General features: G+C 43.5%; 1 protein-coding gene across 5 annotated transcripts in view; it reads right to left on the bottom strand.

The window, feature by feature from the left end:
* Nucleotides 1-9,265, bottom strand: part of MAP4K3 (mitogen-activated protein kinase kinase kinase kinase 3) — a 138,733-nt gene that overhangs the window by 30,502 nt on the left and 98,966 nt on the right. For all 5 annotated transcript variants that reach the window (XM_025205673.1, XM_025205674.1, XM_006024921.3 and 2 more), the window contains 2 exons: nucleotides 4,090-4,174; nucleotides 2,233-2,312 (listed from right to left, as the gene is read on the bottom strand). In XM_025205673.1, the coding sequence (XP_025061458.1) occupies nucleotides 2,233-2,312; nucleotides 4,090-4,174 (165 nt within the window). The remainder of the gene's footprint in view (nucleotides 1-2,232; nucleotides 2,313-4,089; nucleotides 4,175-9,265) is intronic.

The following is a 9,265-nucleotide window of genomic DNA, read 5'->3' as shown; positions in this document are numbered from 1 at the left end:
AAAGAGTGGGATTCAAATGTGCACAGTATTATTGCCAGAGACATGTGACCTTTCTAAATCTGGTGGGAAATAGTAGGTCAAATGTCCTTTCAACAAATAGCAAGTACAGCAAAGCCTCTATACTCATGAAGAATAAGGCTTTGGGAAGAAATAAGCAAGTTGATCTACTGCCCCAAATCAAAGTTTGACAAATTGGGGCAGGCACTTAGAATGAGTCCTTTGGGTCATTCTGTTGAGATTGTATAAGGAGGATCTACCAAAAGATACTGAATCTCACCCATCCTACTTGCCAATGTACTCACTTGCCATTTTTACACAGCTGGAGAAGGACACAAGTTATCATAGGTCTGAAAGGTGCTTTCAATAAAAATTTAAGAACTAAATTAAATTTCCACTGGGTAAACCAAGTCCCTTACTTGCAGAAAAATATTGAACTGGAACTTAAAAAAACCTGAGGGCTGTTAGGTGAGGATGCATGTGCTATCCTTCTAGAGGGGAACGGAAGACAAAAACAGCTGCCAGACCCTTAGCTGATGGAAAATAAACATGCTCGACTGCAGATGGAAAGATTTGGTAGTCTATACATCACTTTGCTCCAGCAAAGATATCTGGCATCTATCTGTTAGCATGGATTCTATACTACAGAACATTAATGGGCAATTGTAGTATAGCTGTCCATAACCATTCAAATGCGACATGCTACAATGCAGTGAAAATGCTACATAAGCCCTCTGTACTGCCTTGAGTTCCAGTTTGACCTCTTTCTGTGACTTAGACCAGTCTCCAAAATGCACTCCCCAGTACACTGTCTACCTCCACAACAGAACCAAAACATTTAGAGTCCGACTACAGCAAGCAGGAAGAACACATACAAAAAAAGTGTCTTTTTTGGGGGGAAAGCTACAAAATATGATCACCTCATGGCACCATCTTGGAAGGGGTCGGGGGACAAACAAGAGGCAGGCACCATGCAGCAACACAATGGCTGCAGACTGGCCTCAACTGGGAAAAACAAATTCTTAAACACTGTTTCTGGATCACCAGAGGTGTTTCCTGAGATATTTCCTAAGGCCTCAAGCCTGCTACGAACTCAAGAGAAATGCTCCATCTCTAGACAAGTGGTTGAGAAGCACTGAAGAACAAGACATCTCTTAGGTGTAGGTACACAAGGAGGATTGGGGATATGGACACTGCTAAGTCTACATCTTCACTCAAAGCTATGTCAAAGCTATTGCTACGTCTTCACTCAAAGCTTAGAACAGTAGTACTCAACCAGGGTGACGCAGAACCTGGGGGTGCCAAGAAAATCTGCCAGAGATGCTGCAACACCAGCACTACTGGCACTAGTGCAAGGTGGAATTGCTCTGCATGCCTCTATTTCCAGGAGGCACATCAGAGCCAAACAGAGAAGTGGCTGTAGCAGAAAGGTATGCCTGCCTCCATTACGCAGGCAGACATGCCTTTTTTGCTGCATTTCTTCCTCATTTGGCTCTAAAGTGACTCCTGAAAACAGAGGCATGCAAGGCAGTTCTACCTGTTGGAGCATCATTTCTCTCTAGGCTGCCACTGCCAAAAGGCAGAACTCTCCTACATGCCTCTTTTTGGGAGGTATGTTAGAGCTGAACCAGGAAAAGCTGCAGCAGCAATGGCATGTCTGTCCGCAAAATGTAACGTAGGCAGGCGTGACTTTCTCCTGCAGCTGCTTCTCAGTTTGCCCCTGATGTGCCTTTTGACAACAGAGGCATGAGGGACAGTTCCATCTGCCCCACATGTCTCTGTTTCCAGGAGACACTGTGCAGATTCAGACTAGGAAGGCCAGCAGCAAAAGCACACACTCCTGTCACAGCTTCTTCCTGATCTGCAGGAGGCACTTGATGTGGTGGCATGCCTATGATTATGTTTAATCAATTACTATCTTAATTAATCACAATTATAGTACATAATTAAATTAGTTTAAAAAAAATGGGGTGCTGCTGAATTTTGCAGGAGTACCTTGAGTCTAAAAAGGTTGACAACCAGTGGTTTAGAAGCACAAGGAAGCTCACAAATGTGAATGTGTATGTGGACAACTGCCCAAAGGATTTAAAAAAACCAAACCAAACCACCCTCCCCCCCCACAAAAAACCCAACCCAACCCAACCACCTTACTTCTGCATTATACTGCACTTATTTTAATTGCTGAAAAAAGGCAAGGCCTGAAACTTTTCCTAAGTCTCAAAATAAAATACACACCTGTTCCATTGATGTTTCATGCAGTTCATTGAGATTCAGGGTATATATCCCTTCCTCTGCACCAAATATCAAGTACTGATCTATAAAGAGGGGGAAATTAAAATTAATCCATTCAGATTTTAAGAAGTGCATTATAACACATGTATGGAGCTGATTTCGTGAAGCAACATTTTACTGAGGGAGTTGCATACATCAAGCAATCTGCTCTATTTAATTTTCCTTAGATGGGGAAATAGGAGAAAGCTGCAACAGTTTAAATTTGAAAAGCCCCACGAGACATTAAGAGGGACTCACCTTATTTCAGTTAAAATGACTGATCAAGAAAAATCCTACTGGAAGAAACTATATAAACATACAATTTATGTAATTTCCTGCTATCAACATTACATTTAAACTGATATGAAGATGTACATGCTAACAATTCAACAGAGTTTTTAGAAAGTGTCATTAACCCTTTCACAGCTGTTTCTAAAGAGTGGTACCAATTGGAATGCAAAACCACCTTTTTTATGGCAGCTCCATCAATTTCTGCAAAATTTAAGAAAATTCAAGCTCTCTTCCCTTTCTTGGTTACAAAGGTCTGAATGTCAACTGATACTGTGCTTTTGAGCTTGCAAACAAGACAGATAATGTAAATGTTCATTGAAAAGTTTGAACCGTCTCATCCTAAAGGGTGATAATTTAAATTCAGAAAAGATCAATATTTTGTTGCTGATCATTTTAGTACCAGCATCTTGCTATTCCTGAATTATGATTAGGCAAAACAGGGGACACAGTATCACCAATTCCCCCACCCTTGTAAGCAGTACTCTGTAATGTAAAGTACTTCATATAGCTCTGAAGTATTTTAAAATATAAAGGGAAAAGCGTCACCTCTCTGCACCCCACTTTTCAAAAGTGAAGTGAACATCAACATACCCCTGAGCAGATCTAGAATTTTGAAAGGGGGGGTGCAGATGGTGAGGCATATCATCACATATAAACAACACATTTTTCTTCAATTGAAAATAAAGTAGAAACTTTACTAATATTCTGGGAGCCTAGAGCAAAACAAATACAACTTCACTGGAATGAGTTAAAAATAATCTTCAGGGCTGTGAAATAGGAATTCATTAACAGGAGCTGCTAACACCAGAACAAAGGATACCTTGACAGGTGAAATATCGACAGCATTAAAAAGAAGAGCTGGTGGTTAACACCTGTGGAATGAAGAGTTTAGACAGGATCAGGTAGATCAGGGGCGGGCAATTATTTCAGGCAGAGGGCTTCTTCCTGAGTTGTGGCAAGCCATCGAGGGCCACATGACAGGCAGCCAGGGGCAGATCAATATTAATTTTCTAAATTTTTTAGGGGCCCTGCGGGCTGGATACAATGGCCTGGCAGGCTACATCTGGCCCGTGGGCTGCATTTTGCCCACCACTGAAGTAGATTTAATGAGCCATGAAGTCAGTTGACTCCTCTAGCACTGCCTGACTAGAAATATTTCTGCCACTACCAGGCACTTGGTTTGAAAATTTGGGTGGAACAGGAATCAAAGAAGGGCAAAAGTGCACCACTGCACCCCTCTGGATCTACCCCTGAACATACCCAAAGAGAAGCATAAGGGGAACTAACTGAAGAAGGAAGAAAGAATTTATTTTTGGTCAGGACAGCAGGATTGACACCTCAGACTCATGGGATAGGATTTCTGATTACCAAAAGCAAAGGTTGTTGTACACCTTAATATTGTGATCCAAATAAAGTGAAAATTCATGATCATAAATTAAATTGTTTTAAAAAGGAATAATCTGAATATCTAAAATGCATAGTTTATATTCTTGAAGCCTTCATGAAAGAATAAATGGGATGATCATATACCTCTTGTATCTGGATTTATCCATGATGTTGCACAATGAATTTTTAACGGGCATCCATTAAACACCTTTGAAAAGCAAGCACCCATCTAAAAAAGAAAAATAAAACATTTAATTAAAAAACAAGTGAATTTGAATCTCTAACCTGATATATCAGTGAAATTTCTAATGATTATATATTTCTAATAGCATGTGTTTCACCTTATTGAAGAACTATAATAATTTTCAAGGTTTGGAATTTGCTGAACGTGAACACTACATTCTTTCATATACAAGTCACACTTTTAAAAATGAAATCTCTTTTAAAAATGGCTTGTGACTGAAATTCAAATAAGCAGCTCTTATATTCACCACAAGAGTTGCATCTCTATAAATGAGTCTTTGAGGCTTTTCTTCTTATATGGAGTCAAGGAATTTGGGCTCATCTTTAATTCAAAGACATCTATATTTTAAAAAAAGATGGTATTTTTCGGATGCTTGCACTAAGAGTTCAGCCATTTTTGAGAATGATTTAATGCAATGAGAGAAGAGGAGAAATTCAAAGAAAATAACTTCAGTGTTAACCTTCTATGATGAAAGGGAACAGCCTACACCTCTCTTCCTGCTTTGGATCTGATTTCCTCTCGAGAACCAAAGAAAAGCCTTTAAAGTAAAGACAAACATCTAATGTTTGATGTATTAAAGAAGGAGCTCCTGGAGCGTGGCAAAGAAAGGGATGACATGATCTACAGCAGGCTACAAGAATGATCTGTGCAGCAGATACCTGGATGCATGAGTGGGGCAAGGTTGAGCACTCTCACTAATGTCCAGCAATCATTTCCTAAAAGCTCAGCATTCATACTACTTGATCTATCAGCCATCTTTTACATAGTCTTGCTCTCCCTCCCACCTCTCTCTGTTTTTTCAGCATATCCTTTGACAGGACACCTCATTCTCCAACCATCTTCCTGTAGTGGCCCTGTCTTTGGTCTCATTTCCTTCGCCTGCACATTATTTCTACATGATCTCATCTGAAAACACCAATTCATCTACCTTCTCCATGCTTGCAGAGCTGCCTCTCTGTACGACACTTGTTTCTTTCTGAAAAACTTAGACCTGTCTTGCTGACATATCCTTGTACATAGCTAGTTACTGGCTCAAGATCAACATGACTAAGAGAGAGCTCTACAGCAGTGGAGCTCCACCTTTAATTTGGCAGGCCGGATAGGCAGTGCCCAATTCTTCTGCAGGCTGGATCTAGCCGGTGGACCAATGCGGCACCCAAGGCAGGTACGGCAAAGCCTCATCTGGCTGTGCGGATGGGGGGCAGCCTAGCCCCAATCCAGCTATGTAAGGGAAGAAGACTTGGCTTGGCCTCATGGGGGAAGGGGCATGACCTAGCCCCAATCCAGCCACAAGGGTGGGGGGGGAAGGGAGGAGGAGAGACACAAACACACGGCACAGAACTGGCTCAGTCCCAACCTGGCCAGGCAGGGGCGAAGGGGTGTGGAAAGCCTTTTTCCATTCTTATCTTTTCAAAGATGTACAATCTGGCTAGACCTATCAACTGAAGCCCACTGTGTCTATGTTAGAAAGCAATTCTGACAGGGAAAAATCAGCTGCTGACCTTGTATCCAGAGTTAACATTTACAGCTGTCATGACCCAAAAGGCATGATTGTGTGTGCGCTTCGGCACCAGAATTATCCCCGCCAAGTTGCAGAGCGTTGCACGGGAGTGTTTCCTGTTGCAGAGGAAACCCCAGTGCAGGGACGAGTTTCCCGCCTTTTCTGCAGCTTCTTTTGCAGGGTGCATTGCTCATGTTGCAAGAGGAATGCACGGTGCAAAAGAGCTCCCGCCACCGGTATGCAAATTCGTTCTCTGTGATTGGCTAGTGTTAAATTATTCACACGTGGCGGCTAGCGATTGGCCTGTTAGCCGTATAAGAGGCTTGAGCAGTTTCCGCCCAAGCCAAAGAGGACTCCACATCCATCTCGTGGGGACTCTGGGTACACGGCAGGGTAATAGAAACCCTGTGTGAGATCCAGAGGAGCTTGGCGGCCTGATCCACCGCCCACCTCTTCCCGTCTTCGAGCGCGACTTTTATAAGACGTATTTATGATTTCTATTTTGGCGGCTCATTCACCCAGAGCATCCAGAGCTCTGCACCGTGGAGCCTAGCAACCTCCACGAGACGGTCTGTGTTGTCCGTCTGTAACTGCAACTCAATCAAGCTTTCCAGCCTACACCACTGCCATCTCGGTGTAAGTAAACAATCTTTAAAACTACCGATACGCGTCTGTGCCTAATTCCAGCTCGACGGCTTCCCTCTCTGACCCGGCATGCCCGGGCTGCTGGCCACAGCCCGCGTGCAGCACGGAAAAGGGCTCGGGTCGCTCCTGGCCCGCACAACAGCTAGAAACTGAAGTTTTTTGTTAACACTCTTCTAAAACCTGGAGGTGAGTCAGTAGTCTGCAGAGCCCAAGGCAAACTTGAGAACAATAAAATGTATTCATGCTACCTGAAAATGTCCTTTTAAGAAATAAGATCCCCAAATCTACTGCAATGGATAATTCACTTCAGCCTGCTTACAGCTTGCAAATAGAACCTGATCTGTCAGTAGCTGACAAAAAAAGAAATGCTCTGCTCCTTAAAGATTCCTTTCGTTGAAATACCTTCAACAACTAGATTAATCCTTTTCTACTTTCCAAAATTACAAACTTCACTTACGGCACACTAGTAGAGAAAACAATTCAGTCTCCTATGCATGGAACAGAGATCATGTCCACTAATGAAATTATCTTGAATCTTTGGTTATCAATTTCCACCTTCATTCTGGATGAAACATTTGTTTCCAGGGTGGGTTAAAATCTATGTATTTTATTACTTGAGGGAAAACAACTTTCAGGTAAGCATCAGTACATTTTTCTATTCTTTTTCATGCTAAAGTCTATAGATCTATTACAAAGGGATTTCACAGAAGCGTGCTTTTAGGGTAAAAGGCAGGATTGTTCACCCTTTAAATGTGAACATCCAAAACAAGCTAAAATACACTCTCTCTTCTGGGCAGTGAGATGTAGAGAAGGCTATTTTGAAACACGGCACTGGCTGAAGTAGGGCCTGGGGAATTTATATACTGATAGTCGCATAGTTTCATAGTAGCTAGGGTCGGAAGGGACCTGATCATCTAGCCTGACCCACTGCCACAGGCAGGAATGAATGCTGGGTTCACAAGACCCCAGACACGTGATCATCCAACCTCCTCCTGAATTTGCCCAAGGTAGGGACAAGGACCACCTCCCTGGGAAGTTGGTTCCAGATTTTGGTCACCCTAAGCGTAAAAAATTGCCTTCCGATCTCTAACCTAAACCTATTCTCCATCAGGTTATTACCATTGTTCCTCGTCACCCCAGGTGGTGCTGGGGAGAAAAGGGCTCTGCCTATTTGCTGTTGATCTCCCCTGATGAGCTTGTAGGCAGCCACCAGGTCCCCCCTCAGCCTCCTCTTGCTGAGGCTGAACAGGTTCAGGTCCTTCAGACTCTCCTCGTAGGGCCTGTCCTGCTGCCCTCTCACCAAGCGGGTGGCCCTCCTCTGAACCCTCTCCAGGCTGGCTACATCCCTCTTGAAGTGTGGAGCCCGGTACTGGATGCAGTACTCCAACTGCAGTCTGACTGAAGTCGCATAGAGGGGGAGTATCACCTCTCTGGACTGGCTTGAGATGTGTCTTTGGATGCATATGGATGCATGACAAGGTATGGCTGGCCTTGCTGGCTGTGGTCTGGCATTGGCAGCTCATGTTCACCTTGGAGTCAATGATGACTCCAAGATCCCTTTCTGCCTCTGTGCTTTCAAGAAGGGAACTCCCCAGCCTGTATGTATGCTGTGGATTCCTTCTCCCAAGGTGCAGCACCCTGCATTTGTCTACGCTGAACCCCATCCTGTTCTCATCTGCCCACTTCTGTAGTGTCTAAATCTAGTTGCAGCCTCTCTCTCCCTTCAAGTGTGTCCACCTCGCCCCACATCTTAGTGTCATCAGCAAACTTGGACAGCGCGCGTTCCACCCTCTCGTCCAAGTTGCTGATGAAGATGTTAAACAGTGCGGGCCCAAGGACCGAGCCCTGGGGTACCCCACTGCTCACATCTCGCCAGGCTGAGTACAACCCATCCACCACTACTCTGTGGGTGCGCCCCATCAGCCAATTTTTTACCCATCCAACTGTGTAGGCATCAATGCCACAGTCACTTAACTTATTGATGAGGATGGGGTGAGAGACAGTGTCAAAGCATGGATGTTTAGCAGATTTTATTAAAATGGGCTCTGATACTTGACAAAAGTAAGACTATTTATTGAATTGAATTAGGGAAAACATGCTATAAGTCTGTTGTAAGCATGAGGACTACCAGTCTGAATCAAGGCACAATACATCTGAGAAAAATTCAAACTACAAATACTTATGTGAGTGAAGATAGAAGGGAGCCTACTTTACTGGATTAAAAAAAAAAAAAAATGTGACAACACTTCCATTACAGTTCAATTGGTTCATAAGGTAATCGTTTGGATGAGTTTTCACAGCTCTTATTTATAATCTTCTAGGGCAAGACTACTAGCAAGTGGCTAGTAAACTGCTTGCCCTTAAAAGAGGAGGTGCTTCTTTGAGTCTCTCCTCTCTCATGTGCACCTCTCTCGATGATGTTTCAAGAAGGGCCTTCCTAGACATTCTACCTCCTTCTACTGTGTGAGGTTCACACAGACCAAGAAAGTCTTCCTTTTCCAGGAGATGTTAGCCTAAGAAGCTCTGAGTGACAGAAAGATGGGTTATTAGGAGAGGCAGAAAGAAGGCCCTGAAAACCTCTTACTGAATTTTGGCACCGGTTCTGCGCCCAGTGCTCCTTACTCATGGCACAGGAGGAGACAGAGACCAGAGTCAGGAGAGCAGCACCCAGTGTGGATTACATGGCCTTCTGTGAATTTATTTGTAGCTTTTTGAAAAAGGCCTGAACATTCCTGAAAGTACAACTACAATTCTGCCTGCATCTTTCCATACCCAGGGGAGATACATTGAGGCTTTGAGGGAACTGGCACTTAAGCCCACAGAGCTGCTCAAACTCTTTTAACAAGATATTTGATAAAGAAGCGCAAGAGCAAGAGACACTAACACTTTCTTCTGCATGTCTTACACTAGTTGTCGCCATGAAGCCTGCA

This window comes from Alligator sinensis, unplaced genomic scaffold (genome assembly GCF_000455745.1).
Source record: "Alligator sinensis unplaced genomic scaffold, ASM45574v1 scaffold794_1, whole genome shotgun sequence".
NCBI lineage: Eukaryota > Metazoa > Chordata > Crocodylia > Alligatoridae > Alligator > Alligator sinensis.
This window is presented reverse-complemented; position numbering and strand designations above follow the sequence as displayed.